This window comes from Haliaeetus albicilla, chromosome 26 (assembly GCF_947461875.1).
Source record: "Haliaeetus albicilla chromosome 26, bHalAlb1.1, whole genome shotgun sequence".
NCBI classification, from domain to species: Eukaryota; Metazoa; Chordata; class Aves; order Accipitriformes; family Accipitridae; genus Haliaeetus; species Haliaeetus albicilla.
The window spans coordinates 18,059,572-18,086,180 of NC_091508.1; the positions used below are offsets into that span (position 1 = coordinate 18,059,572).

The 26,609-nt window shown below is 43.7% G+C and overlaps 1 protein-coding gene across 4 annotated transcripts in view; it reads right to left on the reverse strand.

Annotated features, from left to right (window-relative positions):
* The window catches only part of DDX31 (DEAD-box helicase 31), a 51,213-nt gene extending 24,605 nt beyond the window's left edge, over window positions 1–26,608 (reverse strand). Inside the window, exons 1-16 of one of the 4 annotated variants that reach the window (XM_069770807.1) lie at window positions 26,241–26,608; window positions 24,363–24,616; window positions 24,091–24,166; window positions 23,568–23,611; window positions 23,047–23,117; window positions 22,387–22,451; window positions 21,467–21,511; window positions 19,827–19,868; window positions 18,068–18,132; window positions 17,141–17,260; window positions 16,045–16,151; window positions 15,056–15,291; window positions 14,516–14,692; window positions 11,779–11,838; window positions 5,776–5,826; window positions 3,589–3,728 (exon numbers count right to left, since the gene is read on the reverse strand). In XM_069770807.1, coding sequence (XP_069626908.1) covers window positions 3,589–3,728; window positions 5,776–5,826; window positions 11,779–11,838; window positions 14,516–14,692; window positions 15,056–15,291; window positions 16,045–16,151; window positions 17,141–17,260; window positions 18,068–18,132; window positions 19,827–19,868; window positions 21,467–21,511; window positions 22,387–22,451; window positions 23,047–23,117; window positions 23,568–23,611; window positions 24,091–24,166; window positions 24,363–24,616; window positions 26,241–26,300 — 1,613 coding nt within the window. In that variant the 5' untranslated portion in view covers window positions 26,301–26,608. The remainder of the gene's footprint in view (window positions 1–3,588; window positions 3,729–5,775; window positions 5,827–11,778; window positions 11,839–14,515; window positions 14,693–15,055; window positions 15,292–16,044; window positions 16,152–17,140; window positions 17,261–18,067; window positions 18,133–19,826; window positions 19,869–21,466; window positions 21,512–22,386; window positions 22,452–23,046; window positions 23,118–23,567; window positions 23,612–24,090; window positions 24,167–24,362; window positions 24,617–26,240) is intronic. The other 3 variants (XM_069770805.1, XM_069770804.1, XM_069770806.1) reach the window with 3 other exon arrangements.
* Between the last annotated feature and the right edge of the window lies 1 nt (window position 26,609).

Consider the following 26,609-nt stretch of genomic DNA (forward strand, 5'->3'; position numbering starts at 1 on the left):
GACGAGTCTTTGCCACACTGTGTAACAGGATACTGTGATCCTCGCCTGTTCCCCAGTCCTTCCCAGTTAAAGCAACAAATACCTTTACTTTTGCAATCTGTCTTTTCAGCCTCAGCCAGCTCACTACCACAACATAAGGAAAGGAAAGGAAAAGAGATTGTCCAGAGAAATAGCCATCCAGCCTGGAAGGTACAGGCCAGTGTGGCCATAAGATATCCTATATGGGAGACAAGCCCCACTGCTGTGCAGCTGGGACTCACGATGTAGCAGATTCCTCCACAGAGGATGCAGAGAAAGGCGGGGGAGCGATGGGGGAGAAAGGGAAATGGAGCATAAAAAAAAAACAACCGAGGATTTCTCTGTTTGGTTTTGAAAAGTATAATAGTAAATTAAAACATAAATGGCAACCACTTAAGCAAAGAGAAAAGTATACCTCCCCATCCCCCCCAAAGGTTGCTTTGACACCACTATGAATGAAAACGTCAAACCTTTGACATTGATTTGTCTGAGATGTCACCCCCTCTCCGATCCTCCTCTTGCCTGGCGTGCTGCCAGCTCGCAGCCTAACAGATATGTGAACTTGGTTCACAGCAGGGAGCATCATGTGAGGGGAGCAGGGGAGGGGGGCAAGCACAACCGTACAGAAAGGAAAGAAATGACTCGTGCCTTCACGGTGATGCGTTTTCCTTTATAAATTAGTTAGGCTGCCGTTAGGAGATAAAGAAATTATCTGATAGCTGTCGAGGCAGGCGCTGCTAGATTGCAGTTGAAGGAACTAAAAGAGACGTAAGGGGGGGGGGAAAGGTGAACCTCACTGACTTTCTTCTGCCTCTTGCCTCCTCCCTTTGAAGGAAAATCTGCTAGTTACGCTTAGAGCCAAGACAGAACATTTTGGAGTCTAACCTTTAAGAAAAAGAAAAGGAAAAAAGAAAAAAAGAAATGTACAGAAAACATGAGTGTGCATGTGCATGCACATATGCATTTACAGTTAGATAAAGGAACCACAACTTCAAGCCACACAAAGACCAAAAAGAAAGTTGCAGAGAGACATGCAGCTTTCTTGAGCCCCAATGGGAACTACTGATCTCAGCAGAGCCAAAGTGAGATCGTTTTGGCAAAGGCTAACACTGCTTTTCCACAGTGGAAGCCAAGGAGAGGCTTCAGGTACCAGTGAAAATTAATTGCGAGCGATTTCCAATTTCAAAGGCAGTCATCCCTAATTCCAAAGTGGATTTTCATCCAGGAACAAAGCCACGTCTGCTCTCATTACTTCCGACTCTCAACATTTCTGGACTTACTCCCATGCATGCTGGGGTGGGTGGAGGGGCTTAAGAAAAAACTCCGGGTCAGATCCTCATCTACTGTAAATCACCATGGCACTGCTCATTTACACCAGCTGAAGGCTGCAGGGACCCATCTCATGCTTTGTCTTCTTAGAAATACATATTTTATGAAGTATTTACATTTCAATAAACCCAGCGGGAATTTCATTTAAAAAAGAAAAAACAAATTAAAAAAATCCACAACACACACTTATCCTCAACAAAAACCAAGAGATTTAAAAATTAAGCAAAGAATAAAAAAATGCAAACTCCAGTAACTTGTGCAGTCCAAGTCAAAAGCTACAAAGACTTGGGGTAGAGAAACAAAAATTATCAGTGCTTAAGAGGATCGGTGACAGTCCAACACATGCTGTCTTTCGCCCTTGCACTGAATTAAATTGTCAGGATTATCACCATAATGCTCTGTTTATGAAGGGTAACGGCAATTTGTGCTGATGGCACTTGCTGCCTTTAGCTTCAAGCTGCCTTCCTGCATCTTCTCTGTAATTCATCAGCTCTCTTTTCTATCCCGTTGCCCCTTCTCACACCATGCGCTACTATGTAGGAAAAGCGGAGGACACATGACTGCAAACAGGCCTAATCACCCACCCATGCCAATTAGACACTCATTTTCTTCCATCTGAAGACGGGGGTCAAGGAAGGCAAATTACACTCCTTTTTTGGCAAGTCCCTTATCTGCAGGGCAGCCCATTTTATGAAGAACATAAAACAAACAAACAAGAAAAGACAATCCCCAGAGTTGTTTGGCTCTACTGATTTGAGAAGTGAAGAAAAAAAAATTATTCACATAAACCTCCCTCTGCTTGTTCAGCACAGTCTTCTACACATTCCTGAAGAACACAGCTAGCTCAACAACAGGTCTCCTTAGCAGATATAATTACCAGTGTGAGTGACACTGCTCCTTAAACTTGTTAAAAAACAACAAAATCGGATAAAAGCATTAACATTTAAAATAAAAAAAGGAGGGAAATTTCCCTCTCCTTCTCCAACACTTCCAAAATATTAGAAAAACAGAACTTTCCACTTGGAGTTAAAAATTCACAATTATGTGGGATTTCACCTTTAAATGTCAGTGCTGTTTGTTACATGAAAAAAACCCCTGTCAGCTTAGCCCTCCATGTCTTGCTGGTGTCTGCTTAATAGATAGTTACCTGGGATGATGGATGGCTCTTTGTTAGACCACTAAATGGCTCACAGCCTAGAATAAGCCTGTATTTACTGCCAACATTTGTTTGTTTCAAGGATGCAAAACCAATTCGACTCCAAGCAGCTCCACCCGACATAAACACAAGAAATAAAAGAGAACTAATTTGTGCATGAGTTTACAGGGCTCTATCAACACTAGTACAACACTAAAGGGACTCTACTCGGCTGATGTTCTGAAACGCCGAGAGACAGAAGTGCAGGGAGCAAGGGGAGTCACATATATCCAGCTGACTGTTGAGGAGCCTTGAGACTCGATAGCACTCCTGACTAGCAATGCTGAGCAGTGAGTTGTGGTTTTTCTTCACAAAAGGACCATTGCGCAAGCGGAGCTGGACTAAAATCTCATCATGTGTCAGCCATCAGGTAGCCAACTGCACAGTGGGCTGGTCCTTACCCAGCCTGGCTTGCTCTCACTGTCTACTCCCAAGTCTGAGCTGGAGCCGGCATAAGAGAAGCTCTCTCAGCTAGCCTGGAAGCACCCCCCACTTTTGGTCAGCACAGTCCACCCTCCTTATTGCCTTCCAGGACCATACTGGGCGCTCACCACTTACAAAAGCCTCTACTATTCCTGTCACAAACCACTTACACAACACATCTTGGCGAATTACTTGCCAGATATGACCCACAGCTCCCTAGCTATTTCTCTGCCGGATCTCTCCTGAAGAGAAAGCACAATCTCTGACAATATGGTGCTATGCAGGCAGATGGCCAGTTAGCGTTTGACAGGCTCATTTGACTTGTGATCTCCACATAGCCACGTTTTGAACCCAGGGCTAGAGAGAACAACAGAGTGCAAAGGATCTCCGACTATCGTCTCCTCTCTGCCCCTCACCACACACACTCACTCATGCACAATCTGTCAAGCTGATGATTTTCACACACTTTCCTTTTCTCCTTTTGCTAGTCTGGGGCTGTTCCTGGATCACAAGAATTAATAAATTCTTATTAAAACCTGCACGAGACACAGTCCCGCTGAAAGTGCCATGGAAGGTTAATTAGCAAGGATGAGCTGAAACTTTTGTTCGTGTTTCTGACTCACTTAATCTTGTGAGAAGCCAGCAAGCTGACATATTCTGCCTCCGAAGGCGCCAGGACAAGCAGGCTGTTCCCGTGACAGCCAATGCGAGCCGTCCTCCCGATCCGGTGGATGTATTCCGCAGGTGAAGCCGGAGCGTTATACTTCAAAAAGGGAACATGAGAAGGGAAAGGAGGAATTAACAGAACACAGCATGTTAATTATAAACGAGACACTCAGCCCGCTCATCTGAAACAAAAGGGATCTTAGCAAAACCCACATGCTGTACCTCCCTCGGAATTGGCCTGTTTATAAAGAGCCCATCGGGCTCATCCCTGTAACCATCACTCAGCCACCTCAGCCACAGCAGTTTTTTGACATGTGAATGTGACACATTGGCCAACTTTCAGATAATAGGACAGTTTCCCCATCTCAGTGTCTCTCTTTGCCTTTTACATTTTATTTCTATACAGGCACGTCAGGAACCTGTTTGCTTCCCTTAAAATAAAAAACAAAACAAAAAAAGACCCATAAACCCCAGCCCCCAGGAGTGCCCATCCAGAACAGGAAGCTGCCTGCTCTGCATTTGGGAGAAAAGCCATAAAATAAAAGATGACAGGTTCAAATTCAGAGTTGGGCTAAATTGCTTTGTTTCAATTAAAGCAAATCATAGCTGGTTACTGGATAGAAGAAATCTAAGAGAGATGAGGGAGTAAGTGCTTTCGGCAGCCTATGATACAGGTAGCGATTGCCTGCCCGTGTAACAATTATCAGGCACTACGAAAATGTTGCTTAAAGCCCCCCCAAATATAGCGGTGCCTCTCATTTACTTCACTGGAAATCAAAACTGCCCTGCCATTTGCAAGATCTGATAAAGGGTGACATATTTCCCTCCCTTTAACCTCCCCCTATTCTTCCCCCCCCTCCTCTCTTTCCTGGAAAAATGAACATGCACAGAGATACTGCTCAGAAATGAGCCCTCAGCAGTTTAACTGGAAAAAAACCAACAACCAAAGCCCACTCTAGTGTTTATACCTGTGCCCTCTGGCAAAGTTTCTACTGGCTAGAGGTGTGAGTAAGATGCTGTGAGCAATCTAATTGCTCCCTGCAGGTCCTTGCTCTTGGACACAGCTCTCAGGACAGCTGAGATTTCGCCTTCTGGACACACAGAAGTCTCCCAGGGCTTTAGGTAATTTGCACTGCGTTCTAACACTGGCAACTATATCTTTGGTTAAATTATATTAATATACAGATCTGGGAATTAAAGACTTCACTTCCCCAGCCTTCTCCGACTAGCTAGCTGCTACAAAATCTTTCTTTTTTAAAACCACAAAATTAAAATCAAATTTGTTACCTGAAGGGATGAGGTAGAAATGAAAAAGCTTTGTTGAGGCTCTGTGCCCTGTTCTTTTTACCCAGATGTCACTTGATACACAAGAATCTCTGTATCACTTTTTCCTCAATTCAACTAACCTTTTTTTAATTATAAATCTTTTATAAAAATGAAATCTGCTTCATGCTCTCAGCTTCCTCTTTGAAATGACAGGCTGCTATTTTTAAGGTTCAATCCATCTCCCTTAGTTTCTTTTTTTTTTTTTAAAACACAATATTTCTGTCAACAGCAATGCAGCAGTGTTGGGGGTTTTTTTGGGTTTGGGTTTTGGTTTTTTTTGTTCTTTTTTTTTCTCCAGGAAAATCTGAACTATGCAGTTCTACTGAAAGCTGAATGCTTACAGGTACCCAGCAAAGCCTCACTTGAAACATTCAGGTCATTGCACAGGCACTATGGGGCTACTCAATGTTTAACATTAGGATCCCACTTAAACTCCTCATGGAACTGCCTCCCCAGCAAGCTCAGAAAAATAGAAACACAGAACTGCAAGAGAGATGGCCAGTACTTCACAAGATTTGGCTTCCTTTGCAAGGAAATGGAGGGTGCTTCCTCCCAGCCAGTGGAATATTATTACACAGCTGATAACACTAGAGTTATTGAAGAGGAAAACAGACTGTCAAAACCAAAGCTACGGTAGCAATGCTGTATCCTAGCAAAACCTTGAGTCCCAGTCCTGCAGTCAGGAACATGTGGGTCTCCCACACCTGTAGGCATCAGCACAAAGACCAGCAAACTGCAGAGGGAAGGTCTGGACTGGAAAGGGTTTTCATCTGAGCAAGACTGCACTTCATACATACATACATACACAGCAAACCTACCTGTACAATCCACGTAACTTGAGGCAGGTCTAGTCCACGTGCTGCAACATCCTTTAAAATTAATACAGAAATTACTTTAGTAAAAATGCTTTGAAGATATCAGCAAAGTAAGAACTCTTCTGGGATGGCAATCATGCCAGGAAAAAAACCGGCTATGCAGGTAGGAATTTTATGTGCCTAGTTTTGGGAGAGATGGACTGGAGGTCAGAAATAACGTTGAGGGTTTAAAAAGCAAGGAATATTGTTAACAGAATAATACAATAAAAAACCATCCACTACTATGGCCCAAAGCCTGGAGGATATAAAAACACCTATTTCAAAAGAGTGGTGTTGAATTACAGCAGTCTGCTACAGTCCCTTTACAATATATCTGAAAGAATCAACTGTCTTAATGGTAGTGATACCTGTGGTTCTTCAGTTTGTTTCACTGATGAAAATGCGCATAGGCACCTACTGCCCCAACAGTGAGAGAGGCAGAATTAAATCTCTGGAAGGCAACACTATTTCTGTGCACACCTTTCTCCACAGCAAGCCTAAGAACTAAAACCAGGCTGCTTATGATGAAAAGGAAAATGGCCATAAAGCAAATGGTCAAGGATCCTAGGCCTTGAGTGGAATGTCCAAAGATGCACTGATCTCCACCTACAAATAATTAGCTCTTTCCTAGGTGATGGTCTCAAGTTGAGGAGCAGATGACTTGCAGGTCACCTGGCCCTACGATAAAAAGCCAACAAACAATTTAGCAGAATCTGCAGGAAGCTGGAGTACAGCTCAAGGAGAGGGGACTTCAGCTACCCCTTAAGATTTTCACCAGTCTGGTTTTGATTTGGAGAAACAAAACTCAGCCCCGAAGAACAGAGTCTGAAGCTGCTGTCAGGAGTGTTATTTGATGTGCCAGCTGGTGAGAAAACCTATCAACTTGGAGAAGGACTTGAATGAGACCCTTTAGTTATCAATAGCCAGGATAGCTCAAAAAACATACCCTTTCAAAGAGAAAAGAGAGTTTAAATACTGTTCAAAACAAAGAGAGAGTGCAAATACTTTTCAATCTCCCTTCTTGATTTTCTGTTCATTAGTAATGTCCTCACATACTCCTTGGATTTTACATTCACCACGCGCAATAGCAGAGCAGGTGTGCAGGTTTAACTCTGTTAGGAAATGTTTTGGAACACATGTATCTTTTAGCTAGTTGCAAAATAGAATATATTAAGAACGTAAGCAGGAGCTTAATGTACTAAAAATGTGTCAGCCACCCACTGAAGTGTTTTCATGCAACTCCCACACACGTTAAAAGACTAGGAAGCTGATGTTTTGGCAGCAAAGGCCTTCCCATAAGCACTAGCCAGGTTGCTTTGTGGCTCCAACTGCAGTAAAAGAGGAGACACTTTCCACAGCGCCCACTCTGAAATAATACACACTTTCGCTCCAACACACTCATTAAGAAACGACTTGTTCCCAGAGTCAGAATGAACAGATGTACAAAAAGCCATTTAAAGGAGGTTGGAGAAAATAAATCAAGAGAAGTCAGGGAACACATACAGCAGTTACCGGGATAACAAGATTATAACCTCTACAGCATGATCAGACAGGAGTGCTGACATCTGATTCCTATCTGGCTGGCTCTTATATACTTCCACACTGACGAGTCTTTGGTCTTTTCCTATACTGCGCTCTAGACCCAGTAGTCTAGGAAAGGCTGTGTTTGATGAGAGGGCTCTGACCTTGGGACAGGGTCAGTTTACTGAAAATAAACAGATAGCCAAGCTGTCCCTGTGGTCAGGAGCAGGCACCTCCAACATGGGGAGGAGAAGGAGATGGCAGGAGCGGAAGCCATCCCTCTCATCCACCAGGATTCTTTCACTCCTCTTCTAAGGTACCTTCTCTCAACACCCCTAGCTGGGAAACTACTGCTGCAGACAGTATTGTTCTCATGTGCATTTGCCAAAGCAAGCAGGAAAGTTGAAAAGGTTAACCGAAAGCCTAATAGCCAGGGACAACATTTTAGGAGGAGGCTCTCTCCCATCATCAGCCTTGTATTCACTATTGCTTTCACAATGCCACCAACTCCACTCAGCTGTTACTGACACATATCAGCAGCTATTCTCCCGGGGTTTAACTTGGCTTTCTTTCAGAAGTGTCTTGGGAGTTACTGGTAATTGGAGTGTTTTGCAAACTCTCAAAGATTCCTCAGTATCAGTCCACCTGTGTCTCCTGTAGCTCCTTTTCCTCAAAGGCCCCAGTAGACAGCAGCAAGGTAGAATTAGGATAAAAAGTTTGAGTTGATTTGCTTTCCTTTGCTGGCAGAGCCCATGAGCTTCCTGCTTCTCAGATCTTTAGAAAAATACTTGTGGGTCAACTTACCAGGATAGAGAATACAGCCCAAGCAACAATTATCCAGTTTTACTACCACTACATTATTCCACACACAGAAGCACTAACCTGCTGCCCGTGCTCTTTCAAGAAGCCCAATAGATTTCCAATGTACTACTCTCCCTTCTTTTACACTGCCCCAGACAGCATTCCCCTTTCCACGCATGACCTCACACCACCATTCCTTAATAACAAGGAAATCAAGAATATGACACCTCAGCAGGTCACCGCTGATTCCTTTCAATGGGCAATGGAAGGGAGAAGTAAGTGACCATCTCACAGGAGCAAGAAGAAATAATCTACACCAGGGCAATTTTAAAGAAAATCCAGATGCCAAGCAAACACGATAAAAACAAGATAATGTGAAACCTTAACCATGTTCCTGCCCTGATCCCAACTGCAAGCCACAGAATGACACGGCATCAAGGTACAATCCAGCTGAGGACCCCCAGAAATGCTGAAATTTCTGCTTCTAACAATTCATGCTACCAGCCTGTGCTTGTGGTGGTGGGGTACGCAGGGGTGGGTGCAAGGAACGGAGGGCAAAAAGGCCACACTGAAAGCGAGGCGTATCGCTGCAGAAGATCAGAACCAACACAGCCACAAAAGTTTTGCAAGGGCCTTGGTTTGCTCAGTCCCTCTCACACAATCTAATTAGGGCAAAGGAAATTGCTAAAGTTGCTTTTGAAAGACACTCAATGGTGAGGTCTTGAAGGCCCTGAGCTTGACAATTGGCTGCCTACATGAGGCCTAGAAGTACAGATGGAAGGCAGCTTGCTCAGGTGCCAGGCTGTCAGTTGGATTAAAATGACTCATTTATTTACCAAAGAACCTCACAAAGTGCTTTAGCTAACAGGCAGAGAGGGCCTAACGGCTCTCCAAGCTGGGGAAGAAGCTCTCGCGCCTTCCCGGCCTGCCAAAAGTCATTACTGCCGAGTGTGGAAAGCCATCAGCAGGGTAGAGACCCCCGTCGGCAGGGTGACAGATTGGGCTGCGTAATCAGAGGAGGAAGGAGAGAGCACAGAAGCTGTCAGAGGCGAAAGCTCTTGGCTGGGGCCGCCAGAAAACTGGCAAGATGAGTTAGCGTGACTGAGTAAACAGCAAACAATCTCCAAATGATCTTTCCTCTCTCCCTGGAAGAGATGAACTTGTTTAAAAGGCACATCCCAAAGGAAGCTGCAAAGAACTTCAGTGAAGGAGAGAGAAATAAATCTGGATGAGACCCTCTGAGATACACGGCCCTTCTTTATTTTCTTGTCTGCCAGCTTATATTGTCTGGCAAAAATATTTTATGGAATATATTAATATACATATGACATAGAGCAAATTAATAAAAGGAACAGCAGGTCCCATTGCTTACTAGAGCGGAAAGATGGGTGGAGAACATGGCATAAGGGACAAGGGAAGGACGGGAACATTATTTGTGTTGCTCTTTTGTGAGCCAGGTTTCAAAATTTTGTGGGCACAAAATGTGATTTCACAGTGAAAAGAACAGAACCACCTTTCCGCAAAACATTTTTGCTAATATGAAGAAGAGTGTCGAAAAAGCAATGCCCTCAGAGACGGGAGGTGGTCACAGTGCCTGGCTGCCCTTTGGACATCTGCGTTGGGGAGGCACCTGTAATGTGGGACTAGTGCAAAGTGTATCTCTATATTAAGGTGTCCATATGGTCCCCATTACTGTGGTAACAGGCCACCTCCTGGTTTCAATGCATTTGTCCTCCCAACATCTCTGTAAGATAGAACAGTGCTACTATCCCCATTTTACAGATGGGGAGCTGAAGCACAGGGAGATTTTGGACTCAGACACACAACTTACTGTGCTTAACGTGCTAACCATGTGCCAGCTGAGCCATAGTAACTGTAACTGTCAGGATTTGCATCCCTGCCTTGCCGTAAATGCAAAGTAGCTTAGATTGAAATGAACGAGGGTTACAGTAAATGCATTACCTTACACTACCCTCTTCATGGCAATCTAGATTAATTCACATTACTTCCCATTTATGACAAGTCAAGAGCAAACACACAACTATCGCTGCTCAGCTGACATGTGGTTACTTGCCTTGTCATCACAATTCCACATCCACTTGTATGGAGTCTGTGGCATAGCAGAAAACTAAACTACATCTCCAGTGTCTCAAGAGGGTGATCCCATCCACTGGGATTTCTTTATCCAACTTCTTCTTCTTCCTACCTTGTCAAAAGCTGTACGTTTCCTGGCAGATTTTTCCTGCCACAGGCTGCATTTCCCCTTCGAACAGTCTCACCCAGGAACTGATATCCCAGTGATTGCAATGATTCTGTTTTCTCTTTGACTAAAATTGAGCATTCGCTGTCTTTCCAAACTCATTAAACTGAAATTTCAGTAACAAGACATGTCCCTGAAATTTCTCAGTTATAGACAGCATTTGCATGAAGGATAACAAAGTTTAGCTATTTATTATTTAGAATTTACCAAATACTTTTTATCTTCAAAACACTTAATCTACGGCACTGAATGATTTAAGGTTTGCTATCCTCCTCAGCTGAGACACTGAAGTATTACCTCCATATATAGGGAAACTAAGTTATAGTTACACTTATGCATTGCAAAGATGCATTTTGACCTTGATCAAACCATTGAAAGGTTGTACACACAAGCAGGACCAAGACTAGCATGTAACAAGTACAATTTTACAGGTGATGCAATATATAATTTGGCAACCCTAAATCAAACACTCCTATAAACATGGCACTCCTTGTTTGAACCGCAGGCATGAAAATAAGATAAACTTCAGCTCCCACTCTCTGAAAAAAATTGCAACTAGTTTCCTTTAAGAATAACGTGCTGCAAGAACAGGAGTCATTTCAGAGCTGGAGAGGGTTTCTCAGCTCTAATTACTCCCGATCGCTGTAATTTACAAGTTTGCAGTGGGTAGAAATCGCCAAGATTCACACATTTTCAGATCAACAGCTGCCACTATTAGAGAGCAAATCGTGCAGCCTTCTGCACCACTGCAGCAGGCTAGCTGTGGCACCGACAGGTCAGAAACGAGAAGTGGAAGGTGCCACCACAACACAAGGGTGCCAGCAAACTTCAGTAGAGGACAAGAATTTCTCCCTCAGCACCCTTGAAGGAAGCTTGAAGGTCAAAGCATGGAGAGCAGCAGAGCATGTGCATTTCTAATGACACCATTCTCTGGTTGGGCTTCCCTTCCATCCCTGCAGGTTTTTGTTTTTAACCTTGGGGTAGTCATTAAGATAGGAAATATCACATTACATCCAATTTACCTGGCAGTTATGGGGCATACTACAAATCAGGATTGCGTTCTACTGACTGCATGTAGAGGGCAAGGCTCCAGCTTCAAATGAACAGATTTTTCCAGACATAAGACCATGCAAAATACTTAGAGGCCTCTTGTATAAGACACATGCTTTTTCTGTATATGGTACCTTGCAGCAAAAGAACATATAACAGTTTGCAAAGAGGGTACCAGTCCTTATTTAATATGTAGATGCAGAAAAAGGAGACGACTTTCCTCAAGGTCGGGCAGCGAGCTGGAATTAGAGCTCAGTGCCAAATCCTCTGTTCTAGCATTAGGTATCAGACAGGCCCATTAGAGTCCCTTTGCAGCTCCACGCTAAGTTACTTACAGTGCAAAGCAACGTGCCGGTCTTGGATTTTAGGAACTCCTGGAAGACCTCTGTTCTTTCCTAGAGGATTGAAACAGAAAAAATTAAAAGAGTGCTGATGCACATTACAGTCAAACATAAAGCAAATCAGCTAATGGAACAATCTAACTATGCCTCATTCACTATATCATGTACAGCTTCAAAAGCAAAGGAATTGAGTTCACGAGTTCCAGTCAGACACTTCCTGCAAATGGAAAAAAATCTATGGCTTACAGGTGTGGTCCCAGGTAGGAAGGCACAGAGGCTGGGGCAAGCCTGAATGCATTTGGTCAAATCAAAGCAGCCAACACCTCCACAGTTTGCATGGAAATATGGCCTGTATATGTCAAAAAACAGTAACTGTTTTACATGGAGAGGGGATCCACAAAAGATTCAGCAGCAGCAACAGAAGCACTGGCATACTTTATGGGCAACACAGGCTTTTGTGAATGCAAGAAAAAGCTGGGCATCTTAACTGCTGTCTGTCCAGTTGCACGATGAGCAGGATAAGCCGATTTTGTTGACACAGCAATATAGTCACAAGAGATCAGCCTCATTGTGCCCAATGGGGCATGCAGACAGTCACTGGACTGACTGTGTAATTATTAAGTATCAGGGATGCTCAGCTGCACAGTTGCTCATGTGAACTGTTGTGGGGTAAGTCTTCAGAGTAACAGGGCAATAGAGATGAGACCTTGGCCAGAAACCCCTGCCCAAGGGGGCAACGAGGCAGGACTCCTGGGCCCTGCAGGCAGCTGCCACAGAGCTCCCAGGGCACCCTCCCACAGCCTTCCCACAAGAAAAGGCCTCGTACTGGTGAGGGCCACCAACAGGACTGCAGACACTGGGATGGAGGTCATTCCTTCCCATGAGTGTCAGAGGCAGGTGCTCCCCAGCCTTGTCCTCATCACTGGTCTGCACCTGCAGGATTCCTGCAGCCCCCACTTTTAACAGGAGCTCAGGCTCCCAGGCAGGGCTGTCCACAGCCCCCAGATCCCAAATTACCCCACCAGCAGTCTTTGAGCCATTGAACCCCAGAATTGCAGGAACCTGCCAGTACGACTCCTCCCTTACCTTCAAAAGCCTCCTGCTTTGTCAGTCCCAAAACCTTCCTAAGCACACTCCAGTTAGTTTAACTAACTACCCTGGGGTGTGATTTTTTTCTTGATAAAAGCAACAGAAACTGATTCTCCAACCCACATTAAATCACAATATTTGCTATCACACAAGACAATCTCTGAGCACTAGTAACCAAAGGCCTCAGTAGCATTTGGTCTCCACTTGCCAGTACCACCTATCCACCTACATTCCCTCTCCTTAGCTGTGGGAAACAACCACACACTCACGCTCCCTTGATCTGATTCCATTCACTCTTCTTTTCAGAGCTCAGGCTGTCTCTGGCCTCATTAACACCATACCTGCTTCCTTCCTGTCCCTTTTGCTTCCTCCTTCCAAAATATCCTTGTTTCCATGTTTCAAGCCTTCCTCCTCAGAGTTCTAGCTAGGAGTTAAGTGAATGTCCTGTTATGTTGATGATATAGAAGAAACCTTACATACTTGACTCCCAGCTAGAGGTACTGTTCTGGGAAAGAAGGGAAACTTGGGCCTTGCCGACACACTGAACCCTCTGCTGACAAAAATTAAAGAAGAGAGCACGCTGTATCTTGTTGACAATGACAGCAGCCGTGCTCAGCAGTACCATATGGGATCCACAATTTAGCTCCATTAATGCTCTTAATTTGAAGACATCAAGCACTAATTACACACTGGGTACTAAAAAGGCAAAACCCTTCCCCTGGTGCCAGCTACTTAGTGGTGTTCTGTTGGCTTAACAGCTGGTCAGGGTAGAGTTGGGCGAGACCAGGCCTGCTCACTCGCTCAGGCAGGCAGGTTGAGGAAAGGCCAGACTGCAGGGACAGCAAAGCACATGTTTCTGGTCTCCACAGGATGGGAATGAGTGAGAAAAACAATGGCTCTTCACCTCTTGCTTCATCAGAAGAGCTCTATTCATTTACCATCTCTGCTGTGCAGCTCAGAGTAGAGCAGTAACCCTCTCCATCACAGACCAAGGGCAGGATCAGGGGCTGAACTTTCAAGGGAGGTCCCTCAGCTACAGAGAGAAATGCTGCAGTGACAGTTCATTTGACACTCTTCTCCTGGCCTCTCAGCCCTGTGTAGCAAGCTCCAATCTCATCACCCAGGCCTATCCAGCTAAAACCTACACCTATTTGGGGGTAATCACCATTACATTGTTATTATTCCGTCCCACGGAAAAGAGCAGTCTGTCAAGACATGGTTCTTCAAGACCAAAGCCAAATTGCTCCATCCTTATCTAATGGGGGCAACTTACTGGGTAGTAATGTTTTGGGGCTTGGATGAGGTTTTCCTTTGGCATTAAAAGCCTGTCTTGACCACTTGAGAGAGAACCATGGATACATAAATGGTTTAAGTGCACCCACTGGGAATACAGAAAGGCTGTCTCAGCCTGCTGAAATAACACCTCTTGCCTCTTCAGCTGTGTTTTTCAGATATAGCTACCAAGGTACTTTCCAGAAGTGGGACAACATTCTTATTCTCATTAGCAGATGGAAGAGTGAGGCCCCTAGAGGTGAAATGACTCTCTGTCCTCTCTTCTGCCCTCCTCCCCAAAATAACCACATAATAAATCATAGGGAATAAGGAATAAAACTGTGTATCCTGACATTTTAAGAATGCTTACTTCCTGTTCCATGTTGCCATGCAGTCGTAGAAACTGTAAGTGCGCAGAGGAGACAGATGAATGTTCAAGTTGTTCTGATTCTAGCCCTCCTGAAAGGACATTTAGAAGGAGCTCATAGTGGAATTCCACTTGTTCACAGCTGGAGAAAAAGATGATCATCTTGTGGTGTTTTTCAAACTGCAAGAAAAACAAGAAAATCGCACATGACCATTTCCACAGACCTCTCCCAATTCCCTGATCATTATAAGATCTATGTGGCTTCCACATCCGGAGATACGATTATCCGGGAAAGGATTATGGAGTTTGACACCAAATGCTGAGACCGCAAAAGAAGTATAAGCACTGGCTGCACAGGTATCTCAATGTCAGCATGAGAGACGCAATAGCACCTCAGCTCTCTTGTGGCTCCCTGTACACCAGATGCACTTCAAAGCCCCAGATCTAAGCCACGCTATCCTTGATAGAGTAACAGATAAAGGAGATGGAAAGGGCAAGGGGCTACTTAATAATATAAACACAATAATATAAACAGAATCTCACCTTGCATTTCTCAAGGATAAAAGCTGCTAAAGTGACAAGCCTCAGTTTGCTGGGGACCATCATGACATACTGCTTGAGCTTCTCTGGAACAGCAAAGTTTTCCTGGTCCATGTGGTTTGATGAACTACTGGCTTGTCTACCCGTTTGTGATGCTGGTTTGAGTGCCTTCTGGATTTCATCTGCTATGGAAATGCTGATGGGATCATTCAAACTGATATCGGCCAGTCGCGTTACTCCTAAATCACAGAAAATGAAAAATACATTCAGTCCAGTCTGGGGTGCTGCTGGGGGGCGCGATGATACAGTCACATAAAAAAAGAGCTAACGCAATTGTAGTAAAAAGCAATGAAGGGCAAGGAACTAATGAACCATGCCTCAGACACTGACAGAACAGAACCACAAACTTCAGACTTTTCAGGGCTTAGTCAGGCTTAGTCGCTGTGGGCTCAACTAAAAGCATCACAAGACACTACTTCAGCCAACTGTGCTATTTTACATTACATAAATGTCTTGACCAGATAGACAGCATTTGGCAGTCCTGTTTTTTAAGTGTGTGTGTGGAAAAAAACCCAGCAGATCTTCACTCTATCAAGAGTGCAGGAGTCATGAGACCTGGCTCAATTCTTGCCTCAGCAACTGACTTCTTGTACGATACTGAGCAAATCACACAACAGCTGTCCTGTCCTGTCATGAGCTTTTTGCCTTAATTCTATATTTGTAAAGGAAACAAACAAACCAGTGCTTCCCAGCTTCACAGTGACTTTGCTCTGGAATTTGAGAGACGTATGTAAGGACCATGTAAGTATATACACTGACAGAAATTCCAGTAATGAAGGACAAGTGTCATAAGCCCAAAGAAATCAATAGGCATTATTCCACTTCTGCAAAGGGCTTCAGACTGGGCTGTAACATAATCAGACTCAACCCATTATTTTGCAGTTGCCTGTGTGTTATTCAGCTAAAAGAGAGACCATCTGTCTATAACCTACCTTCTGTGAGGGTGGCTGAGAGCAGGACATTCTGACGTGTCTTTCTCTCGGCATTTAAAGCATTGAGTATCACAGCTACAGCCTTCTCAAAGCCCAGGTCCAGGATCCTACAAAAACAGCAGAAGTGATGAAAGATGCTGTAGGAAGGAATGAGGAGAAAGTCTTAATGCTACATGAGCCAATTAGGAATAGAGGAAGTGCTAAAGCTGATCAGATCTTTGGCCCATCTAGCTTCATGTTCCATCTTCAACTTTTGCCAGGGTCAGACAAGTCAGAAGACACTGACAGAATTTCTGCAATGAATAATTGTACAATAATAAGTCCAAAGGGGACATTTCTGCCTAATCCCAGATATCCGGTGCTTGGCTGAGGCCACTGAGCATGAATGGTTTAAGATCGTGTGCACGCTCTCTCTCTTATTTTTTAAAGTTATTTAGTGAATTATGATGCAGAGGGTATCATAATTATTTTCCATATAGTCCTGGTTTTGGCTGGGATAGAGTTAATTTTCTTTCTAGTAGCTGGTATAGTGTTATGTTTTGGATTCAGTATGAGAAGAATGTTGATAACACACTGAAATTTTCAGTTGCTGCTAAGTAGTGTTTAGACTAAGCCGAGGATTTTTCAGCTTCTCATGCCCAGCCAGCAAGAAGGCTGGAGGGGCACAAGAGGTTGGGAGGGGACACAGCCAGGACAGCTGACCCAAACTGGCCAAAGAAGTATTCTGTACCATGTGATGTCATGCCCAGTATATAAACTGGGGGGATTTGGCATGGGGCATCACTGCTCAGGAACTAACTGGGCATCAGTTGGCGAGTGGTGAGCAATTGCATTGTGCATCACTTGCTTTGTATATTCCAATCCTTTTATTCTTACTGTCATTTTATTATTGTTATTATTATCATTATTAGTTTCTTCCTTTCTGTTTTATTAAACTGTTCTTGTCTCAACCCATGAGTTTTACCTTTTTTTTTTTTTCCCCTGATTCTCTCCCCCATCCCACTGGGTGTAGGGGGAAGTGCGTGAGTGGCTGTGTGGTGCCTAGTTGCTGGCTGGGGTTAAACCACAACACATATCTAAACACTTGAAAGTTTACCTGTCTGCTTCATCAATAATCAGCCACTGAGTGCGACGGAAATGAATACATTCTGTGGACTTGATGTGATCAACCAGGCGACCAGGAGTTGAAATGAGGATATTTATCCCTTTACGTAACCTGTTTAGATTAAAACACAAAAAAAAGAAAAAGAAACAAGAAAAAAAGAAAGAGGAAAAAAAAAAGAAAATAAAACATACAGGTTAGCAGTAACTCTGGAATAGGAACCCAGAGTGAGGAACTGGAACCTACAGAGGAAAAATCATGGCCACAGTAAAATCAACAGGGACAGTGATTAAAACTGAAATTTCTTGCACAGCTAAATTTTATCCTTGATCATCATTGATATTCAGAGGCATACTTGGTGATAAGGACAGGGTGGAAAGAAATATTAATAATATTAAAAAAAATAATCTAAAACACCCAAGCTAGGTTTTCTTTTCTAATTGAGTACTTTCTTTACTGTCAAGAGTAAACTTCTTTTTGTGTATACTTATACAGGAAGAAATGAAAATTCCATTTTGGATTACCAGCTTACAATTCAATTCTTGAAAAGGGAAAAGAAAGAGATTTTTAACACCAGGAAATCTCTTCTCCAGAAAGCAATTTCCCCCATAACAAACACTGTAGACAGCACTTGGTGGTAAGCAAATACAGGTGTTTGTCAGAAGAGAAAAAAAAATACTGACACAAGAGATCATCTTCTCAGAAGGCTCATCAACATTTTAGAAATAGATCCAACTGGGGGAAGTGAATACTTCCTGCTGACCCAGTCACTGTATCTGTGTAAGATCCAGGGGGATCACAGCTTGATCCAAACTCACAATCCTCTCTCACAGTAAGAAAAGCACTCTAAAGAAGAGTAACAGATAAAAACGCTGTAGAGCAGAAGAACCCAAAATACGACTTAAGAAGTTGGCTTCCTACCTGGCTTTTTCAGATTTTCTCTTTTCTCCCCCCATTAGCACTCCAGGCACAATCCAGGCAAATGGCTACAGAAAGGAGAACCAAGACCAATATAGATTCTTAACAAAGAGACAGAGCCTAATCCAAAAATGATATTTCTGGGCAAAAAAAGAAAGGACTGGGGCTGACAGCACTGTGCATCTGATTTGATCTAACAGATACAGTCTACATGCACTCTGTCACCCACAGCTACATATCAATGGCACCTTTAGTTCTAGCCATGTAACTTGCTTCCCACATCATCTAGGAAGATAGAAATGCAATCATTTTTGCACCACTTCCAATCACATAATAATATTTCTTTTCCTTCTCGCCATGTAGCCTATATGTTCAAAGACAAGCTACAATGCTATTTCTTCATCTTGCCTTTAAGCAGTATCTTCCTGTGGCCAAGGAAAATTTAAGAAAAAACACAGGACCTGTAAAGTTTATAAATACATACACAGACCTACATGCACACAGTCACCATGTCTGTGAACATTAAATGTCAGTCTCATTGATATTGGCAGGAGTTTTTGCCACTTACTTTAATGAGGTCCAATCCTTCATTGAATCCAATACTGTCCAATATTTACAGGGGAGATAATCAAAGCATAGTACTGCCATTGCCTCACTCAAGAGGAAATGCAGGACAGAAGCAGAGCACAGCTTGTAAGGACTGCACAAACGTGTGACTGGTAAATAGGCTTAAGTTTGCACAGGTCACTGCTTGCCAGAAATGCTCCAACAAAATAGTTTCTAGAAAAAGAGTTTCTTTTTAAGGTTTAAAATAAGGAAGATGTCTAAGCAAGATCCAGGCAATATAACCTTAGCAGTTGGCATTAGAGTGATTGTGTCAGAACAGCTCAATCAACCTTTTTCTCTCTCAGTAATTACATAACCATATTACACTTTCCAGCCATCCAGTCCTTCCAAGGTCCAGTCAGACCTGCTTTGGGTCACTATGACAGTTTACACTGGACTTGATGGTTACTACACATTATATGTAACAAAACTGAAGGGGGTCAGTCTAGACTTCATCCTTTGAAGGACATCAAAAGTCCACTCATAGTAATTTCTCATTACTATGGAAGAAGACTGAAGTACTTTAAACCTCAGCATGACACAACAAAATCTGACTTGGTAATTCCAGCACTAAAAAAGACTTGGAAAGTGCCTTATTATTTCAAGGAAAAAACCAGAAGAGGGAGTGGGAATATGGATCAGATGAACAATTTAGATACCTTCTAGCCCCATGGTAAGATACTCCGCCTCAATTAAAAGGAAAGCACTATCATTTGATGATTTTAAAAGCCTTCTAATTTCTCCAGGCATTCAACTGGCAAAGCAGTTCACCAAGTTCTACTCTCCATCTGTCTAGTATTAGTTTCACTAAAACGGCACTTGTCATTGTGAGAGTTTCCATTCATAACTCAGGCAGAAACAATGGCAGGTACTTCTAAAAACAAAACGTTGTGAAAATCAACTACACTTGTTTATGGAAACATGTGCAACTAAGGTGCTATAATTAATCACTTAATTGTTCACGTAATAGTTTAAAACATGCCACAGGGAAATCAGGCACTTAAGTCTTAAACAGATTTATCTTTAAGGACCATATATCTTGCCAGATGCTGGATCTCCTTAAGCATCCAGTTGAATTCACCAGAACTGAAATTGCTTAGCATCTTACAGCAAGAAGCTCAAGGAATAAGAAGAACACAGAACATCGAATTCTTACCTTAAGTAGTTTCTGCATTGTATCAAAACTTTGGAGTGCAAGCTATGGAAATCAACAAAAGAAAGTGAGCTCTGAAAAAGTCCCTGGACTACAAAGATGGACAACAAGCCCCTTTGACTCAAAAATCTGTAAGCTAGTCTAGTTATGTATATCATCAGAATTCTAAATACATCCTTAATTTTTCTTTTAGAAGCTGCTTATTATTTTATTCTCTTGCATAATCTTTCTTTTATTATATTTGGACCTGTTCAAAAACCTCTGTATTGGTTCAGCTCCACAAGCCAGCTCTCAGGACAATAGAGACTTCTGCTGGCTTCTGTGAATGCCCCAGGGAGAAAACAAGCCGAAGCCACAGAAGATTTTGCTCCACTGGAAGAGTGAAAAGGAAAATGGCACAATTTCTGGAAGAAAACTACTATGAAAAGGAAATGCAGCCCAGAGGTTAGTTATCTTCTGGCAGTCAGGGCAGCCCACATTATTCCCTCACCTGACCCATGGAGTGATCATACCACTGGATCTTTCTACCTCTCCATTTCCCAGTCAGTAGAAGGGAGATGGTACGCACAAAGCTTGCAAACCTAAATGTCTGGTCAGTAGGAAGCATATAGCTGTTGGGCTTCATGTACCATCTGACAGCCATTTCTGCTGTGGCAATGAAGAAGACCAAGAAAGGCAATGGTGCCACCCTGACTCATTCATGGAATGAGTATGTGAGCAGGGCTTAGTTATGGGAGTAGAACTGTTTTAAATGCTCTGACTACACATGCTACATACTATCACTTGCCAGGCTCTCAAGAAGGCCATTGCTTTCAATACAAAGTAAAATACCAACTGTAATTACAAATTATCTTCATAAGTACTCTCAACGGCAGACCTTTAAACAAGCTTACGCACAGTTTCCTACATGCTTAGTATTCATACAGCATCCTAGAGAGGCAGTAAGTTTGCTGCTGTAAAAATTTAAATAGCTTCAGAGCTTTCTCCTTTCATGGAACCGAGCTGAGATATTGCACTGCAGGTTGCATAAAATATTGTGCCCCAAACTAGATACCTGCAATCAATTCTCCACATGGAAGTTATTATCATTTGACATACAAAAAAAAAAAAAAAAAAAAAAAAAAAAGGTTGATACCCTCCTCTGAAATTGCCTTTGCAATTGCAAATAATATAAATCAAATAGAAGAGAGTTCAGTGGAGAAACCAACTCCTGGAAGCCTCATCTTCAGCATTCACTTACGGATTTAAAAAAAGGGCTTTAAAAATGAAACGTTTATATAAACCTACACATTTGCAAAGCTGATTTCATTGGTTTTACTTACTTCCCCTGTGTGAGCTAGGCAAGCTTCTCCCTCCCATTTCTCCCTCCCATGCACTGAGCTACAGAGTTTCTCCAGCCTTCACAATTATTTCCAACTGCATGAGGAAAAGTTTGAGATTCCTTCTTCCTTACTTCAGTATGGCACTGAACAAAAATGACAATACGCATCTAGAGAGCAAACGCTCTTTCTGTGAGGGCAAGATTTCAGCAAAAGGACAGACGTTTCCTAAGACAGTCCCTGGTGGACTCGCGTCTACATACTAAAAACCAGTGTTCAAACACTCAGATTCAGACAGAATCAGAAAGAAAAAAGGCCACCTACCTCTCTCGTTGGGACTAGTATGAGCGCATAAGGCCCATCACTGCGCTGCAAACAGAGAAGACAAGAGGTCCACTAAGAAGAATGTAGGTAGCACTGATAAACAGAGCACTTCCACGTCTAACGGCTATTAGCCAACAAAGTGAATTCTGAAGGGTTTTAGTACAAGTTTGTATACAACAGCCTGGGATATTGCCCCCTCCCAGCTTTTAAAAACAACAACAATCTTTCAAACATCAAAACTGCATTGCCTTCTCTTTCCTGCTTGGAAACCCTGCTCACAGTCACACCCAACACTTTATTCCATATGCATATTGTTTCACTCTTGTATTTCTGAGTTGCAGAAACACTCTCATGTTTGATGTACAGCAACAATCTGTAGGTAGCAGCTGCAGATGGGTTGGAAATAACCCAACAATCCAGGATGGTTGGAAACAGTTCAACCCATAAGGAAATTCAGGATGATCTCTTCCCATAAAAGGCACAAGAGATGGCAGATCTGCAGCAGCATTTTCTGGTCAACCAGATGATCCAAATTGGGAGCAATTATCAAATCTCACTCTATGTCAAAGATTAGAAACTTATTACTCCTAAAGACATGACAGCAACCTTTGTTTTCAGTTCTTCCGGCTTCAAGATCATCGCTTCTTCCACAGTCTACCTTCTCCAAACTTGACAATTTAGCTTATCTACAATTTAGCCTACTGCATGAACTAACAGGGAACGTGTAACATAGTTCTTGCATCCTCTGTATCTCAACAGTACAGGAGGATCACATAAGCCACATGCACAAATAAAGGGGAAGAAAGACTGCTTGACCTTTCTGTCAAGAAGAGACAGTGATGACTGCAAAATAAGAGCTGGATTTTATGTTTATTAATCTTAATACCAAAAGCAAATATATTTAATTCTGTTGCACATACCTGTATTTTGGATTCCATTCCTTGCAAAGACTGTACAAGTGGAATTCCATAGGCAAGAGTTTTACCTTTTTAAAAGGGAGAAAATTGGAAGACCTTCCATCAAAAAAAAAAAAGAAAAAGTGGCAATTACAGCAAATTAAAGTACCATTCATCCTACCATTCTTAAACGAGGGTCAGAGTCTGGAAAAGTTTTAATTAAGCAGAAAGTTTCCAAAACAAAAGATTGACAAGCAATTCACCAAAGGGTTAAATTAAAAAAAAAGAGAGGTGGTGGTATCCCATTAAGATCTACCTAAATAAATATTCCCACCCACCCAAGAAAAAGAGACATCCAGACATAGTTTGCTGTAGAGCAAGCACATAAGTTTGTAACGTAAGAGCGTGTGCTGCTCAGCTCCGCTGGCCTCCTGGATCTGCATCCCTAGCATAAGCCTTGGAATAGGCCCATGTGCAATAACTGGCAGCTGCACATCAACATTCAGTCCCACCACTGCGCTGTTACAGAAGTTTGCATGGCATCTGTCTGTGTCACAGCAGTCCCACGCCAAGCTTCCCAGCCTGTCACTTTTACGAGCTGTACTGGGAACATGGGGTTTTGGTTCTGTTGTTGGGATCCAGTTTAATATGCCCAGGGAAGGAGACTGACAATTAAATACTGACCTGAACCAGTCTGAGATCTCACTAGAGCATCTTTGCCTTGCAGGAGCACAGGAATTGTTTGCTTCTGAACACTGCGTAACAAACAAAACAGATTAGGAAATACGAATGCAACGCAGGATAGAATCCTAAGGTTTTAACATACAGTGACTGTTTCAAAACTGTTTACCCCAAATTCCATGCATTCATCTCTGCAGTGTAGCTACATCACTAGAGGTAATTTCTAAGGAAAGCCACTGGATAGGCATCGGATGCGATAAATTGAAAAATGATGGTCTTATGATTCAAGTACCAAATTAGAAGGCAGGACTCCAAGGTTCCATCTTCAGCTGTGACAACTGACTTACTGTGTAACTTACAAGTTATTTCTCATCCCAGATTTTTAAAGCAACAAACCCTATGGCAAATGGGACAGCTTAATGGGTACTGTGGTCTTCACAAACAAATAACATATAATGAAACAATCATAGATGATTGGCTTTAAGGGCTAGCGAAGTGCAAAATTTCTATATAAATTTGCTTACCTGGTCATGCTACTTATCTTTAGGACAGTGTTTATTGTGGAGATCTAGAGAGATAACAAAGAGCAGTAAACAGGTTTCATTGTCAAACTGTTCCTTTTGTTACTTTTTGTAGTACAAGACAGAGCAAAAAAACAGAAGACTGATGCTTATTCTCTCTATTACTGGTCCAGGGCAACTGGTTGCAAGAGTTCCCATGTCCTCAAAATATTTCTTAGCTAATCAGAATTACACCACTGCTGGTACATCGTGAAATAGCAGACTTGTTAAAATACTGCATTCCCAAATAGTTTTCTGTGGTTTTTTGGTATTACAACTGCAACCAGTGAAGGGTGCTGGGACAGTGCATTTGGGGACAGGTCAGGACGCTGGCCAGCACGCTCAGCTAAAAGACTGCAACAAAATCAGGCAAAGTACTGGCAAGCCTGTCCAAGTCACCATGAATAAAGGTGCATCTCAGCTCTCTAATCTGCTCCCCACCCAAAAAAAAGCATGTTTCAAGGCATACAGCCTTCCTGCCACTCACCAGATGTGGATGGAGGTCCAACTGGCTAAAAGAATCTGTAGTGAATACATTCTCTTGCACCTGCTGCACTGCTTTTCTGAGTTAGGGGAAACAAACCAAAACAAAAAAAAGCACATGGTGTGGTTAAAAATTATACAGTAGTATTCTGTGTAAACAGCAATGAAACGACACGTACTGAGCAACTGCTTTGCCCAAGCAAGGCCAAAAATTTAGGACACTGAATTTCAAGGCATTGAAAAGGTTTTTTTTCCCCTCCCATTTGTCTAAAATACCTGTGAATTTCTGGGATATCAGGGTTGTTTTTAAACAGGCTGGATGTCTTAATGAAAGGTTTGCTCTTCTGGCTTTCATTTTGGTTGTCAGTCAACTGCTTCTTAGAAAGAGATTTTTGTGATGAACTTCCCTTCTCCCTGATGTCAGCTTCTGTAGCACATTTCTTGAAGGTGTTTATTGATGGCTTACGTTTACGTTTCAAAGGTGGGTTTCCGTGCGGAGACTGGAGCTTTCTTTTCACAGCACTAGACTGCTTTAATGTTAACAAACAAAACAGATAGCAAGAATTCATTAATAACTGAGAATTAGCAACATGACATTATGTTGAACACAGACATCAGCCCACAGACAGATCCTTATTTTTGGAATCCCCTACCGAATGACTAAAGAAACTAAGTTTGATTTTTGCAGCTAGACAGTTCCTACTCTAACAGATTCACCACCATGCCTGAGACCTCTGAACACTACTGAAATGCAAAGAGGAATCTAAAATCATATATAGTCCTCATCTCTAAAGGATTTCATCTAGCTTCTCCAGTAACTGAGCAGAACACGCTTTAAAAATCTCTCAAAAGCTCTGCAAATCTCCCAATTACATTAAAGCCGTCCCTGTAGGCTTCCTTCTTTCTGTGGGCAGGAAGGATGGCCTGTACTTCACTCCAACTTACGCTTCTGCCAACTTTCAGCGTTTCTGAGCTCTTTATTTCTTCTTCTGCAGCAATCAGTTTATTTTACTGATCTTCCAATCATCTTAAGCAAAACTTTTGCTCTCCCCAGATCCCTCCAGGAACAGTGAAGAAGAAAATTAAATTTAACTTCCTTTGGTCCCCAAAGCTCTTCAATGTCCCCCAGCCCTTTTTTAATGAACTTATTTTTCCCGACACAATTGCAGAACTCCTGAAACGTGTGAAATGCCAGCACAGCCTTGCTCCACTTTTCTTCTCTCCCCCGCTGTTAGTTGCACACTCTGATTTTCTTTGTCCTCCTATGAACCACATTGTTTTCAAGTTCCGTTACTTTTTTCACCTCTTTCTTCACATCTTTGGCAACGAACCAAAAACCAACCTCCTTCCACCAACATTCACTACCAGAAAGATGATGGTGGTGGTGCCACACCTCAAAGTACCTAATATAGTCAGGATAAACCCTAACAAACACTTAACGCTCACGTACTTTTGCATAGCGTTCTAAGAACGATTTAAAAATCAGGACTAATAATTGAAACAACCCAGAATCGCTGTAACAATAACTTCAAAATGGAAAACGTCTGCTTAACCCATTCTTGTTCTCCTCTCCTCAAACTCATGAGAATAAAGCACCTATTCCTGCAGCTCAGAGCATTCCCACAATTAGAAGCTTGCTCTCAAATAGAAGAAGATTTCCCCTCCCTGGCAGCAGTGCAGAGCATCTCTAAACGAGGCAGAGGCCTGTAAGAGCATTACCCGCACCTTCAGCCCCCAGCGAGTCAAAAGCCGCCGACACCACCAGGAAAGCGCAGAGCAGTCCCACAGCAGCCCACTTAGAGGGATTCCAGAAGCTCGTACCTGCCGTTCCCCCCCCACCCGCCGAGTCTTCCCCCTCCACAACCACCACCCAAGGGGGCCGGGCCCGTCTCCCCGCCGAGCCACCGGGTCCCTCTGCAGGTACCAGCCAAAGGGCCGATTGAAGAACTTTTCGGACGCTGCCCCCCCCCCCCCCTCCCCCGCCGACCACGGTTCCCCCGGGCCAGACCCCAGCCGCTGCCCCCCCCCGCCAGCTCCAGTCAGGGCGAGACCCGCGGCCTTCGGCCCGCAGCAGCACCCCGGGTCCCGGCAGAGCGACGGCCCCGAGGACCGGCTCGGGCCGGGCCCCCGGCCTTCCCCCCCCGTCGCACCTACCCGGCTGGAGCCCCGCGGCGCCGAGCTGAGGTTGAGAAGCAGCGTCCCGCCCGCCGCCATGTCCCGCTCGCCTCCCGCAGGGCCCCGCGGCCGCCCCTCGGGCCGGGCCCAGCCCGTGAGGGCGGAGGCGGACGCGGGGTGGTGGTGGCGGGGGGGGGGGGGAAGCCCTCACGGGAACGGGGCCGCTCGCCCGGGGCCCCCGGCCGCTAGACTGCCCCGCTGCAGGGGCTCAGCGGGACGGGCCGCGGCCCGGTCCGTCTGTCTGTCTGTCTGTCGGTCGGTCTCTCTCTTTCTCCCGCCCGCGGGGCGGCTCAGGCGGCGGCGGGGCAGCCCCAGCCGGGGGCGGCCGGGGGCTTCGTCGTCGTCGGC